Below are 19,940 nucleotides of genomic sequence, written 5' to 3' on the forward strand. Positions count from 1 at the left end.
AGTTGCTCAGAAGCAGTGGTCTGTTTCCCTCCGGGTAGCACACAACAAGGAAGTGGTGTAGATAGTACTCTGACTCACGTTAATCCTCTCCCTGTAGACCGCCCTGGCCTGATGGACGTGAAGCAGGTGGAGGGGATACAGGACAACATCCTCCAGGCCCTGGAGTTCCACCTGCAGGCCAACCACCCGGATGCTCAGTACCTCTTCCCCAAGCTGCTCCAGAAGATGGCTGACCTGCGGCAGCTGGTGACCGAGCACGCACAGCTGGTGCAGAAGATTAAAAAGACAGAGACAGAGACCTCATTGCACCCACTCCTGCAGGAAATCTACAAGGACATGTACTGAGGAGCTTTAAAGCCATGGATCCTGAGCAAAACACTTTGTATGATGACCGAGAAGCCTCCCCCGCCCTCCCTCCACAACGTCTTCCAGTTCTTCTACTTGGAACGATTTTCTAGATGATCTCTACCTATGGTACATAGGCCTATCTGCCATGAGATTTCGTGGCTACTGTGTGCTAAGCCCGGGCTTCCATTAACGGATACTTATGAACCTCAAAGGCAAAACAAGCAAAGCTTCTGTTGCCGCAGCCCAGCTGTCACGCCGCTCCCTTCTACCTTCCAAGCACCCACGTGTTTACGTGCATTGCAGAGATGGTGGGATTACGGCACCAGCAGAGTAACAAGGGTATGGTCTGATGTAACGAGACCACTCAGTACCTTGATTATCCGACAGGTCCAGGAACAGCACTTAATCACTTGTGCATTGGTTTTGTATTGCACTTTGGAAGACTCTTAGGCCTGCGCTGTAAAGCCTAGGACATTGGAACAAAAGGAAGTGTATCTCTCTCTCGATGGATGGATGTGTCTCCCAAAGAAAGGCCTGACTGTGTGGTGAAGGGTACTGATGCTTCATTGGGGGAGAGACCATTGGTTAGTCCCCTGGATTCACAAGACAGGCATGCCATCCTCGAGAGATGTGCATTCTCCTCTGCCTTGTGAAACACTCCTGTGGGTTGTAACATGGAATCCTGTGTCTGACCCCCTGCCGGGGTGGAGCTGGTCCTTCTTAGCCCCTAGATTTCAAAGGGGAAGGCTGCTTTTCCTCTCCCTCCTATATTTGCTTAAAAACTGGAGTGGGGAGATGGGCAGCAGTGGGCAGTAACTCTCTTTAAAAACCAACTTAGTCTTCAGAGCAGATGCTAAAACCACAGTTGCTCGCAGTCTTTGATCCAGGGTATCCAGAGGAGACTTGAAGTGTCGGAATGGCAGGTTGCTGCTGATCTAGGAGGATGAAGGGTCGGCTGTGCTGTGAAGGGGACAGTAGTGAGCAGAGCAGGGTAAGGCAAGGGTGTCACAGAAACCAGTAATAGTAATTTCTCTGTCTTGCTCTTTCCTTTCCCACCCCGTTGGTCAACCCGCTGCAGCCTGTGGCATAGCCAGAGGAGGCCTCTCAGTGTGAGGTCAACAATGGTGACTTCCCCATCAACACAGACAGTATAATACACTGGTGTCCTCCGATCCCTGGGGTCCCTCCTCTTTCTCCTATGGCTGGTTGCATCTGCACAGTTGGCGTCGGCAATGGCCGGAGCCATCACTAAGCTACATTGCAACATCTCTCCATCGAACTCTCCCGGCACGGGCTGCTGGGGTGACCCGGAGCCAAGTGTGACCCGTGACTTACTCGTTTTGGGGGCTTAATTCATCAGACTGAGGCCATCCAGATCGGCCCAGCTGAGGGGCTGCTTTGGTAATTTGCCGAGAGCCTAAGGTCCACAGCTGCAGGTCCCACTATGCCACACTCCAGCTTGGTCAGAGCAGCTGTTGAAGGATGGGTAAGTGGCCTTTGGCCCCCAGATCAGCTGCTCAGATCCAGCCCCGGTCTGTAGCGAGCAGGAAATCCGAAGGCTTTTGAGTGGCCTATGTGCAAAGAGTTGGTGATTCTCAATCCAGTTCCTAGCGGACAAGTGTCCACCTCACTACTCTCCCTGGCACTAATTGGCACTTTCGTCGGCAGTCTCAGCAGGGATGCCACCGCTTGACTGAGCTGTGGAGACAAAACTCACCTAGTGGGACGAAGGGCATGACCCCTCCCTGCTCAGAGCTGAGGCATGTTAGTGAAGCAGTACAGGGGAAGTTTACCCAGCCACCACCTGGGCTGTCCCTGCTCTGTGGACACGACTTCAGTCTCTGGTGCAGCCTAGACTCTAGCCAGCACTAAATTCACTTTGACTCTAGCTTCAGGTGCTGGTGGCATATGTAAAGCTCTCCACTTGCACCAGGCTGCTGAGATGGGATGGGTGTGCGCAGGGGCGGATCTCTCTTGGCAGGTGAGACCTTTGGAGGGATTAGGGCAGGTGGGTCATGAGGAGATCCTTTGCTTGCCAAGTGGTCTGCAGAATGAAACTGCTGGGGAGTCACTGGCATAGGGCAAAATGTAGCACCCTGCAGCTGTGCCATTCACTGAGCTCCGGTGGGGGCTGCAAGGCCTGTTCTCTTTGCAAAGTAAAGAGCAGCTGGGGAATGGGAAAAGCCTTAGTGAATGCACAGCTTGAAGCATGACTCCTGCTCTGCAGATCATAGAGTGCCTCCAGCCTGTGGGAAGGGACTAGAGCAGCATGGGGAGCAGTCCCGTGGCAGCCAGGCCGATGCACAAGATGTGTGACCTGCTAGGTCTCTTCCGTGTCGGATTTCTAGGAGAGCGGCAGGCACTGAAGCTGCAGCGTTAGAGAAACCTGCTGCTGGAGAGTGACTAGTGCTGGTCTGAGATGCCTGAACCCTTTGTTCCTAATCCTGGCTATGCCGCGGTCTTTTTGTGGCCTTAGGCGAGTCAAACTGCTCTGCCTCAATTTCCCCATCTGTAAAATGGGACTAATAGTTGACTCTCCCTTGCATGGGGGCTGTGAAGGTTTACTAGTTAGCATTTGTAAAAAGCATTGAAGCTGTAAAGTGTGATATAAATACCAAGTATTATTTATTTTGGGAGATGGGGAGCAAAAATGCTGCATTTATCATGGTGACAAACAGGGGTTTATGATGAGGTGGAGAGAGAAGCCTGTTTGAAGAGCCCAGGCAAGGCACAAAGCAGCTGGACCCAACCTAATGCTACCTAGCGGTTCTCTGTTCATTGATGCCACGTTGGCAACTGCAAGTACCAGTTTAGCTTTCAGGCTTTGTGGTCTGACAGAAAGGCCGGGCACCCTAATGAACCTAGAGCGATCTCACATCATGACTTCCTCGCAGCTTGGGGTTCTGTCTGCCTCTCCAAAATGGAAATCCCATGTTCCCTCACTTTGTTATACCCAGCGGATCGGGGCTGAGTCAGGTTTTCTGGCTGGGACGGTAGCAGCTGACCCAAGGTCCCGTCTGCATGCAGCACTTAACACTCCATCTGTGGCTTTTGGAGTCTGTCTAGTCTCAACATGAGACAGTTGGACCGAAGCCACTGAGCTCCAACTCAGGAACAGTAAAGGGAAGGACGAAAGGAAGAACGCTGCCTGCCCAGGAGTGGGGGAGGAGATTGTACTGGTGTTTATAGAGCTCCCATGTGACCATGGCACTGAGGCTGCCTTGTGGCGGTGCTATTAGCACAACAGTTCTTAAGTCTTTGGTGCTCCTCTCCAGCTTTCTCTGTGTATCGGGGGCAGAGGGAGGCCTGGAAGCTCAGATGGCGGCCTGGATCTCTATCTTTGTGTCTCACGGATCCCAGAAAAAATGGGCTCAGCTTGACAAGTGAAGACCAGGTGGCTGTGAAAGGACTGGACAGGGCACATCTGGTGTCCTGAGCAGGCTCGCTAACGGACCTGGATTACACTCCTTCCCTGCCCCTTTGGGGTAATGGGTTACCCTGGTGCAATAATGTCTTACAAATCTGAGGCAGAGGAATAATCTGCTTCCCTTCCATAACTGCTTGGCAATCCCACTGCTTCTGTCCTCCCTAGTAAGCACCCATATCAGAAGTTGGGACTGGTACAGATTCCCACCCGTCATCTACACCAAAACTGCAGCCTATCCCACCATTATGCTCGTTGTCTTCCCCCACACACACACACTCCCTGCAGGGGCGATACACCTCCTAGGTATGGTTCATGGCTGCACACACTAGTACTAAGCAATGTACATTTAATTGAAGGAGGGTTGTGTAGTGCAGCAGTTCCCAAACTTAACTGGTTCCCTTAGCACTACCTGTAAAGATCACGGTGAAGTGAACAAATAGTCCATCAAGCTCACAATCTGCTGTTTGAAAACCCCTGGTCTAGTGGCTAGTGCATGAAGAGGCTCCAGGTTGAGACCTTTGTGGCCTGTTCCCAGCTCTTTGCCAGCTTGCTGCGCTCCTTTGGCAAGTCACACCTCCCCTCTTGCCTCAGTTTCCCCATCTGTCTTATCTGCCTAGTCCTTTTCCTTCCCTATGTCACAGGGGTGTCGAGGCCCATTTGTAAAGCACTTTGAAGTCCTCTTGTGAAAGGAGCCAGAGAAGTGTGAATGACGGACTGATGGGTTTGTGATTGGTACCTTTCCAAAGTATCTATACTGACCCTGTGGCCCCTGCTCTGGAGCGCTCCGAGGCTGTGAACAGATAGGCTGCTGTGACTCCCGGCCAGCCCTGGCCCCCAGGAGATGCTAGGCTCATGTTCTCTTCATCGCTTGAGGAACTTTTGCTCGTTGTCAATGTTGTAACAAGCCTCAAACTGAAATGTATATTTTTGCTAGAAGTACAAACCTCCAAGTGTTTTTAATATAAACAGTGTCGCAGACTGACTTACCTTTAAAATAAATCTGACCTAAATATTTAAGAATTTTTTAGCGCATTGCCGTGGTTTCTTCAACGCTTTGTAGTGTCTCCCAGCCCTGCCTGGGGGCAAAGTTTAAACAGCTCTTTCATTAGATGAGTCACAGGGACTTGCCGTTTTGGGGGGAGCTTTGCGGGGGTCTCTCAGAGCTGGATCCTTCCATTTGCAATGCATGGAGGGGTCCTTGCACCTATATCAGTAGGAACTCTGTGCAGGGGCAGTAGTCATCCACGCAAAGCTTGTCGCAGGACTGGGGCTTTGAGCGCCTATTATGTGAACACTTACTCGCTCAAGTAACTTTACTCCCACAGCTAGTCCCATTTCAATAGGACTGTTTGCATGTATAAAGTTCAGCAGCTGGCTTGAGTTTGTGTTTCATAGAATCATAGACTATCAGGGTTGGAAGGGACCTCAGGAGGTCACCTAGTCCAATCCCCTGCTCAAAGCAGGACCAGTCTCCAACTAAATCATCCCAGCCAGGGCTTTGTCAAGCCAGGCCTTAAAAACCTCTAAGGAAGGAGATTCCACTACCTCCCTAGGTAACCCATTCCAGTGCTTCACCACCCTCCTAGTGAAATAGTTTTCCCTAATATCCAACCTAGACCTTCCCCACTGCAACTTGAGACCATTGCTCCTTGTTCTGTCATCTGCCACTGCTGAGAACAGCCTAGATCCATCCTCTTTGGAACCCCCCTTCAGGTAGTTGAAGGCTGCTATCAAAACCCCCTCACTCTTCTCTTCTGCAAACTAAATAAGCCCAATTCCCTCAGCCTCTCCTCTGGAGGAGCAGGGATCTGATTTATTTTACCGTAGCATGTAGGAGCCCAAGTCATGGACTAGGACCCCATTGTGCTAGGAGCTGTAGGGAATTACTTCGTAATCAATTTTTTTCAAGCCTGTCCCTTGGTAGTTGCGGCACCCCAGTTGTGCTGAGGACAGTGCTCAGGAAAACCGGCCACCTGTCGAGGGATACAGAATATGTGCCGAAGAACTGTGTTCAAACTGTGTGCAAATAATATCTATCTCCACCCTGGGGAAGTTGGATAGGAGCAAATTTGCTGTGTTGGTGTAAATTGTGCCAACATGAGAGGCTTCCTGCACTACTCTCCTTCTTCCAACTGTGCACAAATAGAGGGTTGTGATGTTCCATTTTGTGTTGGGTTTTGATGGTTTAGTGACCAGCTATTTTGTGGAATTTTTTTAAAACCCTCTTTTTAAGAGAGAACTTGGAGCATCACCACACATTCTACCCTAGGCGTTCCCTGAAAGAGCTGTACCAATCTAAAATAACCTTAACTCATCTTGCCGGTGTAGCACCTCCATCTGTTCAGTTCACAGGCTCCTTGAAGAAGAGAGTTCCTGAGCAAAAGGAAAATCCTCTGCTGTGTTTTCTCCTCACAGGCAGAAACCTCACGTGAGCAACGTTCATCCGCTTTCAAAAATATTTTTTATGGCAAGAATTCTTTCCATTCTGCACATACAAGAGGCCCTTAAAACTAACTCTGCTGGAGTCCCAAACACTCCCCTTTGCACAAAAGCTCCTGTTGACTTACGAGCCTGATCCTGAGCCTGTTGTGAGTGATCCCGTCTCCCACTGAGGTAATGGGAATGAAGGGTGCACAGCAGCTTGCAGAACTTGGCCCTTAACTACGCAGCTGGAAGAGCCCATGGGGAAATGCCCATTCAAACAAAGGGTGCTAATGGACAGAGCTGTTGTAATAAACCAACAAGAGTGTCTGTCTGTCTGTCTCTTTTGAATGGAATTAGAGCTGGCTGCTCTGCTGTGTTACATGCCCCTGTGCTGCTGCTACCAGCGATTCTTTGTTACAGTGGTTACAGAGGCCTCTCTTTTGGAGCAAGAAGAACTGCGTTCCATGTGCGGCCCTGGTACGTACGTACAGTGATGGCTAGGAAGGCCAAGGGCACCATGGGTTTGTTACTGTGCTGTGTAAACTTCTCACTTTAAGCAAGAGCATGGCAAAAACCCTCCCACTTTCCACGTTTGCTCTTCCACTCAGCACAACCAGACCCATTGCTAGTTCTGCTGTAAGGAGCAGGGCACTCGCACAGCTCACAAGGCTTTTAGCCAAAGGGGGGGAGTGGGTGTAAGCAACCCCATAAATATTCAGCCAGGGCCCAATCCTGCTCCTGTCAATAATTCCTCTCTCTCTGGGCTCAATCTGTGCCCTATGGACGTTTTACTGTTGATTAAACTAGGAACAGGGGCAGGTTCATGTTTGGAGCAGATCCTCTGATTTCACCAAATAGTTTTGTCATAGAAACCAAGGAGGGAGAGAACGAGGAGTCCTTGTGGCACCTTAGAGACTAACAAATTTATCCGAGCATAAGCGTCTGTGGGCTAGAACCCACTTCATTGGAAGCATGCAGTGGAAAATACAGAAGGAAGAGAGAGAGATGCAGAGAACATGAAAAAATGGGTGTTGCCATACCAACTGTAACGAGACTAATCAATTAAGGTGGGCTGTTATCAGCAGGAGAAAAAAGAAACTTTTGTAGTGATAATCAAGTTTTCCAACAGTTGACAAGAAGGTGTGAGTAACAATAGGGGAAAAATTAGCATAGGGAAATAGTTTTTTGTGCTGCAGGCTTGAGCCTGACCTATGCAGATATCTGCCTGAGGCTGCAAAGAGCCTGAAACAATAGTTCTGTGTGAACTGCCCCATTCGTTCCAGTGGGTGCTAATGCTGATATCAACCAGGAGTCTGAATGGCAACCTTTTTTCACTGCTCATCAGGGCATGTGGGAAAGGGGAGGAAGTGTCATACTGTATCTCGACGATCTGAAAATACAGGTAAGCCTCTAGGGGCTAAAAAGGGCACAATTGGCTTCATTTTCCTGAAGTTGAATTTTACATAGCACAGTAACAAACCTGTGGTGCCCTTGGCCTAAATGAAAGTCAGGGCTTGTCTACAGCGTGAGTTATTGCAGGGTAAGCCAAGGGCTGAAAACTATAGCATACTGGTATGCCATGCAGTAACGTCCCGCGTGGTCGCTGCTACAGCTAGTGAAAGTTCAACATGTGAAAATCCACAGAGACAGGTACTGTGCACTATGAAGAGGAGCTCTCGGCTTTGAAAAGTTTGGGAAGTGCTAACTGAAGGGATCTGTCTGTGTCTCTTCTATGGTGTTCCAGGGGAATGGGCTCTCTATGTGGGGTACATGAGCTGATGGCAACAGCACCACCCCATCTGCAAAAAAAAAAAAAAAAAAAAAAAAAAAGCCCTGAGCAGTGTTTTATGTTGCTAAAGGTAACTTAGGTAATTTTCAATCATTATGTAGCACTTGGCATTCGTGTAGGTTTTGCAAATGCAAACTAATGAATCCTCCCAACAACCCTGTGCACTGGGGAACTTCTTAGACCCATTATAGAGTGTGGGAAAACTCAGGTAAAAGAGGTGAAATGACTTGCCCAAAGTCACCCTGGGAGAGTCAGTGGCAGGGGTGTTGCACCTCCAGGCTCATTTCACTAGCTCGTGATGCCTCACTGAAGTTTTAGAAACCAGCACAACACTGTCAAAAGACAAGCCTGGGAACTTAAATTCACAGCTTTGCTAGGCACTAAAAATCAAGGACTGAATAAAGACACTGGATTTATGGCCTAGTGTAACAATCTGTAATCCGCTAAAAACACGCATCACTATTTTTTTCTTTTCTTCTTCCATTTCTTCCTCTCCCCATGACTGGAGAGGTGTTAACAGGCCACTCCGCTTCCCCCTGCACCATTCCTTGAAAGGTGCTAACTACGTATGTTAATCTATTTCACCTTGTATTAAGCTAAGATCTGAAGAAGGGCTCTGTGTAAGCTCAAAAGCTCGTCTCATCCCTGCAGAAGTTGGTCCAACAAATGGTATTTATTCCCTTGTCTCCCTTAAGTTTTTAGAACTCAGTTTTTAGAACCTAGATCCTCAAAGTTATTTCTATTAATTTTAACGGACATTTGGTACCTAAATCCCTTTCAGGACCTAGGGCGCTGTGAATGGTTTAATGTATGGCCCTACTGGAGGTTGAGTGCCAGTTAACTTGGGGTATGGCTACACTTGAAATTTCAGAGCGCTGCCGCGGCAGCGCTTTGAAGTGTGAGTGTAGTCGGAGCGCCAGCGCTGCACGTAAATCACATCCTTTACAGGTGTAGCTTGCAGCACTGATTACGCTGAGGCTTTACAGCGCTGTATCTTGCAGCGCTCAGGGGGGTGTTTTTTCACACCCCTGAGCGTGAAAGTTGCAGCGCTGTAAAGTGCCAGTGTAGCCATGGCATTTAGCTAGGATGCGGTACGTTCAAAGTGCTCACAATCAAGGCCCTGCTTTTGCAAACACTTCCGGGGCATGCTTCAGCGCAAGCAGATGATTAGTACCATCAAAGTCAGTGGAGGGGGCTTGTAATTCCCTTAGGCCCTTTGGCACTACTTATGTGCTAAGGTTAAGCAAACGCCTAAGGCCCGGATCGTCAAGGTATTTAAGGGCCTAAAGCTCACTGAAATCAATGGGCGTTAGGCACCTAATGACCTTGGAGGATCTGGGCCTAAGGGTTTGCTGAACTAGGGCCTGGCTAATTTTCAGTAGTAGCAAACAGGCAGGAATAAAGTGCATGGGTCCTACCAGGCTGCAGCTTCAGGGATGCACATACAATGTGCCCAGCTTCATTTTAATACACACAGTCATGCCTGTGATACGATGCAAGAATCTGAGGGCATTGCTGAGCATGCACAGATTGTAATGCAAGGTGTTGTGTCATGTTTTGCTTTGTGCCAGATCTGGGCTATTCCCTTCACAGACTAGTAGCCATCCTCTTACCCCCCCGCCCCTCAAGCCACAGGGTTTTATGCCTACATAAATAAATGGGGACAAATAGCAAGTCTGATCTGAAAGGGTTTGGGGAGATAGAACTATAATGGTCAGGACAGCTGGGGCCCAAGGGCAGCTGCTAAGAGATTACAGAACGGAGCAGAGAAAAGGACAGAGCCGACTGTTCTTCACTGGTCTGTCCCTGGAAGCCATTATCCCATTTCCTTGCATTTACTCTGCTTTGTGTGCAGAAAAGGTGTGAAGCAGGAAGTGGCAGGGGCTAGAACTCTGCTCTATGTAGCCCCTTCCTTTGTGCTGTTGAAAATTCCAGGTTTCAGAGTGGTGACCGTGTTAGTCTGTATCAGCAAAAAGACCGAGGAGTACTTGTGGCACCTTAGAAACTAACACATTTATTTGGGCATAAGCTTTCGTGGATTAAAACCCACTTCATTGGATGCATGCCGTGGAAAATACTCCAACAAAAAAACTTCAGAAACACACTCCAATGAGAAACTGCTGAATTGGAATTAATTTGCAAACTGGACACCATTAAATTAGGCTTGAATAAAGACTGGGAGTGGATGGGTCATTACACAAAGTAAAACTATTTCCCCATGCTAATTTTTCCCCTATTGTTACTAGGGTGACCAGACAGCAAATGTGAAAAATCGGGAGGGGGGTAATAGGAGCCTATATAAGAAAAAGACCCAAAAATCAGGACTGTCTCTATAAAATCGGGACAGCTGATCACCCTATTACTCACACCTTCTTGTCAACTGTTGGAAATGAGCCATCCTGATTATCACTCCAAAGGTTTTTTTTCTCCTGCTGATAATAGCCCACTTTCATTGATTTGTCTCATTATAGCTGGTATTGCAACAACCATTTTTTTCATGTTCTCTGTGTGAATATATATTTTTCTACTGTATTTTCCATTGCATGCATCCCATGAAGTGGGTTTTAGCCCACGAAAGCTTATGCCCAAATAAATTTGTTAGTCTCTAAGGTGCCACAAGTACTCCTCAGTCTTTTTGAAAATTCCAGGGCTTCACATCAGTGAAACTGAAACTCAGGCTCTGTCTACATGTGAAAAAGCCCCCCTGAATGACGCAAGTTACACTGACCTAAGCGAAGTGCCGGTGTGAACAGCGCTGTGTTGGTAGGAGAGCTTCTGGGGCTGGAGTAGTTAAGCCAACGGGAGAGCTCTTTCCCGGTTTACAGTGATTACATTAGAGAGCGTACAGTGGTGCAGCTACAGCTCCTCTGCTGTAAACTCTCTTCTGTAGCCGTAGCCCCATTGAAATGCTTTCAGTTTATTTCAGTCCAACCTGCCTCTCTCCCCACCCAATAGACACCCTCACGGAGGCCCTGCCCAGATTAGGCAGCAAAGACTTGCAGGCTGGTCCGAGAACAGCATCCAGCCAAAACTGGGGGGTGGGATAGCTCAGTGGTTTGAGCACTGGCCTGTTAAACCTAGGGTTGTGAGTTCAGCCCTTGAGGGGGCCATTTAGGGAACTGGGGTAAAAATCTGTCTGGGGATTGGTCCTGCTTTGAGCAGGGGGTTGGACTAGGTGACCTCCTGAGGTCTCTTCCAACCTTGATATTCTATGATTCTGTATTCTATGAAACCATTGTAAGACACTTGGAGTATGCACCACCTCACTCCTACCCAGCCCTGGGGTTTTATACTGTATAGAGGCCGAGAGTGCTAGGTGCTGTACATACAGGGTGTTCCTGCCCCAAAGAGCTTACTGCCTAAACAGACAAAAGAAATATGAGAGATTAAGACCCAGCTCCTCAAATGTATTTAGGCTCCCACTGATGGATTTCACTGGAAGTTAGGAACCTAAATTCCTTTGAGGAGCTGGGCCCAAGTGATTTGCCCTCAGTCAGAGTAAGGTATTTGTGGTCAAGGCAGAAATGGCACTTAGAGCTCCTGACTCCCAGCCCAGTGCTTTAGCCACAAGACCACCCTGTGATGATGCCTCAGGATCAGCATCCCCTGCCAGGATGGGGACACCCATGGTTGCTCAGCAGAAGATTCTGTCTTCGTTCCATTCTGTCCAACTTTTTGGTTGGATGCTGTTCTTGGACCGGCCCAGACTCCTCACTCTGTTTATGTCTATTTCACACACGTCCGCTGGGACATCAATTATTTTTTCAGTCCTTTTTTGTCTCCCTTTAATGCCAGTGTCAAGAGGGCTAGACATCCATGGCCCTGGTCTCGGTGTCAGTTGCAGTTTGAGGTACCAATAGACTCTGCAGGCTTTGGTTTTACAAGGATCTATTTTTACAGGGACATCAATAACATGTTGGATGGGGCCGCGGGGAGACCATCCTGCTTTCTGCAAGCATTGATTGTATGTACCAGCTGTCTGCAATGCCTGAGATGAGGCGGTCTTTCCCTCTGGGCTGGCTCTGGCTGCACTAGTCTGAATCAACATAAACCAAGTTCCAACTTCTCCAAGCACAGCAACGAAGGGGTTAAGCCTTGCGCGCTCGCCCATTGGCTCCGTCCTGTGCACCTACCGCAGGTAGCTGATCAGTGGAGGGGTAGGTGGGTGGGGAACATTCTTTACTCCAAACTAGTGGGCAGCTGGGTGTGTCCTAACCTCTCTGTCTTGCCAGTGGGCTAGGCCTTGGGGAAGGCTGGTTTAAACCCCTCCCCTTCCATAAAGAGCTCTGGAGGGGGGTGTGGGGGAGGGGAAGAGGCACTTTGAGTCTGTGTTTGGGCGAGGATGGAGCCTGGCTCGCTGGTTGCAGCTGGAGGGGGTCAGCCAAGCAGGGGCCCCTGCTCCAGGGTCTTGTGCAGGTAGGGTCTGGGGAAGGGGGTGGCCGCAGATCAGCTCTGCAGGGGCAGAGAGCGATCCCTGAGCTGGGTCTCAGGGGTGGGCTTAGGGCCCAGGAAGGTTTGCGGTACTGCCCCTGCAGCCCCACCCAGACAAAAGCCCGGGTGTGGAGGGAGGGCTGCAAACTGCTCTCCCCGATTCCCTTTTTGCGCTATGGGGCGGGAGTGGGCAGCAGGCGATCCTCCTGGATGGCTGCTCTGAAATGGCCCCCATACAGGCTCTGAAGGTAACACCTCGTGGGGAGAGATGAAAGGGGCCTGTGGGCAGAGCCACCATTGTCTGGCTGGGACAGGCTCTTTGCAGTGCTGGAGGGATCCTCTGGTTGCCTGGAGTGGCAAAGGCCAGGACCTTGGATCTTACAAGCTGATTCTGCAGAGGCAGCAAAACCTACAGCAACTGCTGCGTCTGCTTTTTCTCCCCTTTGGGTTTCCCCACTGACCTGACTTCCCTTTGTAGTGAAACTTCTTGTGCTAATTTCAGGCACAACCTAGCTTTGCATCAGGCTCTCTGGATGGTGTGGTAAATAGCTCCATCTTTAAGCCAACCACGGGTAAAGAAAAAAGAAAAAACAAGCACCACCACCTTGTTTCCTGAACTTGTTTAACAGCCAAACTTCCTGGAGTGCTTCTCTGAAACGTCGGCGTTCCTTGCTCCCCACGTGAGAGGGGCTCATGCCTGGGGGAGGTCTGACCGGCTGCTGATTTTTTAAAATGATCAGAGCTCCATGTTAAGCATTTGGGGAAGCTGTATCATGTGCATTCCCAGCTCTCCTGATACCTTAATGCTCTTGTTACTGGAGTAAGCATGTGTGAGACTGGGACTCTCCATGGGAAAATGCTCCTGTGGGGTTCCCCTGCTGCCTCACTCAGCCTTAGGGTGACCAGATGTACCGATTTCATAGGGACAGTTCTGATTTTGGGGTCTTTTTCTTATATTGTATTTGATTACTCCCCCGACCTGATTTTTCACACTTGCTGTCTGGTCGCCCTACCCAGCCTGGCCATGCTTCTGCTCCCTGAATCAGATCTGCTGGGCAGTGGCCTTTCTCCAGCGCCCCTGCAGGTTTCCACCTGTCCCCTGCTCTACCTCTGGGGGCTCTCTGACTCCCTAGCCGTCTTCCTCTACCCAGGTTTGGTTGGCTGTGGGTTCTCAGCACACACAGTGCTCTCTGTGTGCGTTGAGATGGGCTGTAGGCTGGGGAATGCCTCTGCTTGCTGTCAGTCATGGCATGTAACCGCACACCCAGATCAGTCAGGCTGCTGTACCATAGCTCTTTTCCTCAGGCTATGTGATGTCCCTATGGGATGTGTCCACCCCATGGGTTTCCAGTGCTCCTGAGCTGAGCTGCTGTCCCAGCCTTCTGCATCTCACTAGTAGTGGCTGCTGGCCCTGTTCTCTCACCCCTGCTGGGCCCTCACCCATGGGCTTCTCCTCAGTGCACCCCGGACTGTGCAGCAGGCTCCGAGGCTGGGCATCTCATGGGAGCCCAGGGGAGTTAAGTGCTCAAGTTCTACTGAATTTCAATGGGAATTGGGTGCCCAGTCCCTGTCGGCTCCCTTACAAATCCCAGCACCATGTTCGAGCTTCGCTGATGTGTGCAGAATGCAAGGGAGCCGCTCTGCTCCCCCATGGCATGAGAGCCTGGCATTTGCTGCCTAACACTAGGGCATCTCACAAGGCTGAAATGAAGACCTACAGAGTCAATCTTGCTGCCAGTGTGGCCTCCGCTGAGCAATCATTCCCCCCCGCCCCCGTAGGAAATAACCTATAGTTTGTGCAGCCTCCCTGATTAGTGGGGCTGAGCTGGGGGAAGGCGCTGAACTCCTGGGAAGTAAGGGAGTGTCAGGATGAGCAGATGGACTAGTGGGAACTGTATCCATTGAGGTCCATAGGAAGCTGGTGTGCAGCCGGAGAGATGGTGGAGGAACGGCAGCCTGTGAGTCCGTATGGATTCTGTTATTCCTGCAGGAACTTTGCCCGTGGAGCCTGCAGATGGGGTCAGAATTGCCGGTTCTCACACGACCGGAAGTCAGCTCAGATCTGCAGGTATTTCCAGAATGGGTTCTGCGGCTACGGGGACCGTTGCAGGTAAGGACGTTGCCTGGGATGCTGCAGATCTGGGCTAGAGACCAAGGTGATGGGCCCCTTAGAAATACCCTAGACCAGGGGCAATCAATTACTATTTATTTTTTTTTGTCATGGTCCAGACTCTACGACCCGTGGGCTGCATCAGGCCCCAGTTTGCCCAGCCCTGGTCTAAAGCAGTGGGGTGGGAGGTAGGGATGGAATCTCTAGAGCCTAGTCTAAAATGGAAACCATAATTCTCCGATAGGCTGGAGATTTGGTTAGGTAAGATGGGGGGGAAAACGCCTGAGCCCTGTTTCTCCAGGGGAGCTGCATGGGCAGAGGAATACAGGGTCCACTCCTGCTGCTGTAGATGTAGAAACATTCGCAGCCAAGAGGTGCAAGACCGCTGTAGTGAGCCAGAGCTTGGAGATTGTAGCTTGTCAACTGCTGGAAGTCCTAGGTTGAGGTGCCCAGTCTAGGTTTTTGTCAAGCGGGGACATGGGGGAAACAAACACTTCCTGGTGCTGAAGCTATGCTGATAAAACCCCCAGAAAAGTGCTAATGTGGTTCGGGGAGACGGTGTGCCTACACAGGCAAAAAAATCTGCTGGCATATGTGGCGTCTACACTAAGGTTGTGCGAGCATAGGCTTTGTAGGGTAGATGTAGCCGGAGACTTCCAAAGCAGTGGAGGGGCTTTAGACACCGCTGCCATGAACTTTAATGGAAGAGATGTCTAAATCCTTTAGACTTGTTCTGAAAATCTCCATTGTCATGGCTACAGCTGAGATGAGCTGTTCCCTGGTGTGTCTCTGTCTTGGTGAAGCTTCGGACACTGCAGTGGCATGAGATTCTGAGCGGAAAGGGGCGATCTAGTTACCTAATGGTTAGGAATGTTTCTCATCCCTGGGCCTCCCTGTGTAGCCTGTAACCTTTGACTCCTCCAGCTACCAGCACATCCAAGACCCTCCAGCCCCTGCTTGGAGCAGATGCAGCTCACAGCCTGCCTTATCGCTGAGCCGTCGGGGCTCGGAGCCAGCTGTCCGGCCAGAAGCAGCAGCTGGGAGCTGGGGAGGAGCCAGGCGTGGGTCGGAGCCCTCTGTCCCTAGTGTGACACAGCTGCAACTGAACTTCAGACAGCTGAGCACAGAGTTCGAGGAGGAAGAGGAAGATAAAGAGATGGTCCCCATCCCCACGTATCCCCCAAACGGGGCCGTCGGCAGAGAGTTTGTCCCCAGGCAGGTCCAGCGTGGTAAGTGCTGCTGGCTTGTTAACAGTGTTGGGAGGGAGGCTGGGACTGGCTGGGTGGGCGTGCCGTACGGCGCTCTAGCGTGGGTGGGGAGTGCTTCTGTCCAATGCACCTTACGTTTCTTCCAGCTGACTAGTCCTCCTGCCTGGAGAAGGTTGCATTTGCTCAGGCAGCTCTTGATGGGTCCCATTGGGGAGGTGATATATGGAGCCAGGATCCTGCCCCAAGAGGCAGATTGGCTGTGCTTTTGTGGAAGGCCCTTTGTCCTGTGAAAATGCATCTCATAGTAACTGTTGTGTTGCTGGTCAGGGTCCCGACCATGGGATCTGAGATTGCAGAGAACTTCCTTGGCACCAGAGGCTGCATCTAACAAGGCGATTGTCCCGGCACCTCGAACCCTAGAGGTGGGTGAGACTCTCGGGGTGGGGGAGAATATATTGCTATTCAGACATTCCCAATGGGATGCTCTTACAGTGTCTGTCTATTGTGCTTACCTGGCCCCCATCACCATGTCATCTGAGCACCTCTCCATCCTTAATGCATTTATCCTCCCAATCCCTGTCAGGCCGGGCACTGCTATTGTCCCCATTTCACAGATGGAGAACTGAGGCACCGAGAGGCTAAGTGTCTTGCCCCAAGGTCACCCAGGGAGTCTGTGGCAGAGCAGGGATTTGATCCCAGGTCTTTTGAATAGGCTAATACCCTAGGACCATCCTTCCTGTGAGTCCCCCCCCCAGATACCCTACAGTAGATGGCTGCGAGCAGTTGTTTCTGTAAAGCAAAGCGGGTGCGATCCTCCCCCTCCTCTGTCTATGGGCCTGTTTGTTGCCTGGCAGGGGTCTGCAGAACACCGGCTCTTCCCATGTCCAGAGCTGAGATGCTGGCCCTCTGCAAAGCAGGGTGGCTATTCAGCCAGCCCAGAGCTGAGCACCAGGTTTTACTGAGGAGCCCAGCCTGGGGAAGATGAGGCAGCACAGCTCTGTGGAAGGAAGAGGGCTCTGTCTCTGAGTGCTCGCTGACTGTATTGCTCCATGCAGGCAGCTGGTGGGCTGGGAGCAGCTGCTGCTTCGGTGGGGGAGCTGCGGAGCGAGGACGTGGTGTGCGGCATCTGTATGGACAAGGTCTATGAGAAGGCCTTGCCTGAGGAGCGCATATTCGGCATCCTTCCCAACTGCAGCCACGCCTACTGCGTCGGCTGCATCCGCAAGTGGCGCAAGAGCCGAGAGTTCCAGAACGCGGTGATCAAGTACGATTACGGTATTTTTATTACATTGTGAAAATGGCAACGCTCTTCCAAGATCTTCGTAGCTTGTATCGCTTAGAATAAGCCTGTTAGAAGACAAGGCTCCTGTGTTTCATCAAGGAGTATCAGATGTGAAACCGCAGGAAGGGATTTAAGAAGCCAACTCAAAGAGTTCCTCCTACACAAGCATTCGGGTCTTGAGCAGTCCAAACAAACAACACACGTTACAACAAAGCTTAAACTTGTTCTTCATAATTTAAAAACATCAAAACAAAATCCACCTCCCTTTCCATTTCTTATAAGGAGTCTTGACATTTCCATCTCCTCAGTGTGATAGATATGCTTGCTTTGATCTGCTTAGCTCTTGGAAGTCCAGGGGCTCCCGGCCCCGTGCTGCCCAGGGTCCCTAGGGACAGCTCTGTCCACCATTAGGGACTGTTTTTCCCAAGTCCCCCTGTAACATTTCATGATCCCCAGTTTGGGAACCACTGGTCTAGAAGGAGGTAGCAGTGTTAGCTGCTGAGGGGTTGGCCTGGAGTTGCTGATCCCTGGAGCCGGTGCTCTGCCAGACTGGCGGAACCCCCTCCTCTGCCCCACCCTCTCATTCACTCCTGTTGGCCGCAAATGGCCCATGCACACCGTGTCTTTGCCCACAGGGCCTGCCCCGAGTGCCGGGTCACGTCCAGCTACTTCATCCCCCACAAATACTGGATCTCTGACACGGACGAGAAGGAGAAGCTGATAGAAACCTTCAAGGCGCGGACAGGGTAGGTGGCTGGCTCTTCCGCTTGCTGGGATGGGGTTTGTGTGATGGGCTTTGCTGTTCAAAGTGCTCCCTTACAGGGATGGCCTTTGCTAGAAGGGTGAGAGGCTGGCTGTCTGGGTCTAGTGTTGGCAGGTACCTGCAGGAAGAATTCACCCCTGAATTTCCATCTGAGTTTAACATAACTCTAACTCTCCTAGGAAAATAAGATGCAAGTTCTTTGCCCGCGGCCGTGGCCGCTGTCCCTTTAAATCGGAGTGCATCTACCTTCATGAGGTCCCGGCCAGGGTGCGGCCCCCTCGACAGAGACGTCCACGTGGGACAGGCCCGGTGGTAAGCAAAAGCAGCTTGAATCTCTCCTAAGTTGACAGCTGTTGGCACTCACCAGCGTGGGGTCGGGGGGAGACTCTGAATCCCGCCAGGCTAGCATGTTCTAGTTAAAACAAACCAATGGTGCTACCGAGGTTTTGCTCTGGGGCCCTGATTCAGCAAGATCCGTAGGCATGTGCCCAACTTCCAGCACCCGATCACTTCCACTAAAGTCAGTGCGGCTCAGTACTCGGCTGGAGCAGGGGATCCAGCTGTGACTGTCCAGCCACTGGGCGCTTGGAGGCCAGTCCTGCATGCAGCAAAGCAACTGCTGCACGTCCCCTGAGGAAGCTGCAGCCTCCTTACCAGCGGGATGGGTGGGTGAGGAGCTCTTGGCTGTTGCTCCTTACGGTTAATCTTTCCTGGCTGGTCCTCCCTCAGCACCACGATGTCTGTCTCCTGCTAGCGGCTGTCAGGACACCCTAGTTCCCCAGGGCAGATCTGTGGGAGATAAAACCTCCGTCCAAGTCCTGGCTGATGAATAGGAAATACCACACGTGTGGCCATACCTTGCAGGGGGTGGAGTCGGTTCTCATCTTCCCCAGCTGGGATAAGCATGTTGTCCTGTTGCAGGCATTCAATCCCTCTCCCTCTGAGAGCTCTGAGGAGGAGGATGATGACGTGTGCTTGTTCCAATGGGCTCTCACCTTTGCGCTGCTGCGGGGGGACATCGACGATCCAGACTACTGCCATGAGATTTTCCTCTTGGATTCCAGTGACTCGGACTAGAAATTCCACTGGTCCGGGCTTGACTCAATGGAATCAGGGTCACTCCATGGCTTGTGAACCTATGTCTTTTGGGGGAGGGGGGATGGGGGAAAACAATTGACTTTTTTTAATCTGTCTAGTTGTGTGTCTGGCAGGACTTCTAGTGACCAAAACCACTCTGTACAAGCTGGGAGAATGAAGCGCCGACAGTGGGAAGCTCTCCCATTCCACATGGTGGTGGGATGCAGTTACCATTGCCATGCTGCTCTTTCATCCGTTCTGGGGCTGATGGGACTGACAGCTGACACATCGCGTCACGTTTCCACTTCTCTCTCTCCCCTCCGAAACGGCACCTCTCTCTCTCTCTCTCTCTCTCTCCACGGGTTCCTCACCACCATGGCTTCCCAGCCTGGGATCTGGTGGTGTCCCCAGTCCTATGGTCTCTCAGCTGTCTTGTTGTAGGAGTAGGCTGTACGCCAGGTTTCGCGGTGGTCCTGCAGTCTCGGTGTTGTGGTCAGAGGCAGAGCGTGCTTGCTGCTGAGGCTGCTCTGTCGTGAAGGAGAGTCGGTTGAGCAGTGCTATTGGCCACAGCAGCAGGCAGTGTCTGCGTCTTGGCAGGTTGCTCTAGTATTGATTGCAGTGCTGCCAGGCATCCATAGCAGGCTTAAAAGGGGGAGCAGTCTGGGATTAGTGGGTGGGGGTGTTTGGCTTTTTTTTATTGATACAGGCATCTGTCTCGGAGGTTTCATGGTGTAAGCAGGGAGCCCCGGCTCCGTGGGAGCTGGAAGTGTTGCTGCCTGGTTGTGAAGCTGCCTGTGCACATACTTACCAAACCTTTTAACTCTTTCAGAAGATGGAGACCATGAAATAAAAATCAGCTTTAAAAACTAATAGGCCAAGTCTCTTCTTCACAAACCGAGAATGCTGGCTCTTCATTCCCTCCTCTGTCTCCCTCTTACCAAGAACCAGGCTGTTGCTAGCACCCATGGCAAGTAATGAGCTAGGGTAAGTGGCCCCTATCTACCCGGGAGCCCAGCACTTGAGCAGAGTGGCAGGGCTGCTGTCAAAGGGGGATGTGAGGTGGGGGCAGAGAGGAGTCTCT

The 19,940-nt window shown here is 51.0% G+C and overlaps 2 protein-coding genes across 9 annotated transcripts in view; both read left to right on the plus strand.

Annotated features, from left to right (window-relative positions):
• PPARD (peroxisome proliferator activated receptor delta) overlaps positions 1 to 12,111 on the plus strand; it is a 49,240-nt gene extending 37,129 nt beyond the window's left edge. For 4 of the 8 annotated variants that reach the window (XM_050953050.1, XM_050953051.1, XM_050953052.1 and 1 more), the window contains one exon: positions 98 to 4,787. In XM_050953050.1, coding sequence (XP_050809007.1) covers positions 98 to 345 — 248 coding nt within the window. In that variant the 3' untranslated portion in view covers positions 346 to 4,787. Of the gene's footprint in view, positions 1 to 97; positions 4,788 to 6,190; positions 7,949 to 11,888 lie in introns of those variants that run through there. The other 4 variants (XR_007774406.1, XR_007774407.1, XR_007774405.1 and 1 more) reach the window with 4 other exon arrangements.
• Positions 12,112 to 12,165: 54 nt separating this feature from the next.
• LOC127051146 (E3 ubiquitin-protein ligase makorin-2-like) lies at positions 12,166 to 19,729 on the plus strand. Its single transcript, XM_050953076.1, has 8 exons — positions 12,166 to 12,404; positions 14,410 to 14,529; positions 15,454 to 15,758; positions 16,065 to 16,159; positions 16,793 to 17,001; positions 17,655 to 17,765; positions 17,962 to 18,094; positions 18,704 to 19,729. The coding sequence occupies exons 1-8, from the start codon at positions 12,331 to 12,333 to the stop codon at positions 18,857 to 18,859; spliced, it is 1,203 nt and encodes a 400-aa protein (XP_050809033.1). The 5' UTR covers positions 12,166 to 12,330; the 3' UTR covers positions 18,860 to 19,729.
• The last annotated feature ends 211 nt before the right edge of the window (positions 19,730 to 19,940 follow it).

This window comes from Gopherus flavomarginatus, chromosome 5 (genome assembly GCF_025201925.1).
Source record: "Gopherus flavomarginatus isolate rGopFla2 chromosome 5, rGopFla2.mat.asm, whole genome shotgun sequence".
In the NCBI taxonomy this organism is placed as follows: domain Eukaryota; kingdom Metazoa; phylum Chordata; order Testudines; family Testudinidae; genus Gopherus; species Gopherus flavomarginatus.

What these genes read in the sequence shown, in the direction of transcription:
- LOC127051146 (XM_050953076.1), top strand. Translation starts at nt 12,331, where the DNA reads ATGGAGCCTGGCTCGCTGGTTGCAGCTGGAGGGGGTCAGCCAAGCAGG. An exon ending in CCCCAGGCAGGTCCAGCGTG is followed by an intron (nt 15,759 to 16,064) that starts GTAAGTGCTGCT and finishes GTTGCTGGTCAG; the next exon opens with GGTCCCGACCATGGGATCTG. An exon ending in CACGTGGGACAGGCCCGGTG is followed by an intron (nt 18,095 to 18,703) that starts GTAAGCAAAAGC and finishes GTCCTGTTGCAG; the next exon opens with GCATTCAATCCCTCTCCCTC.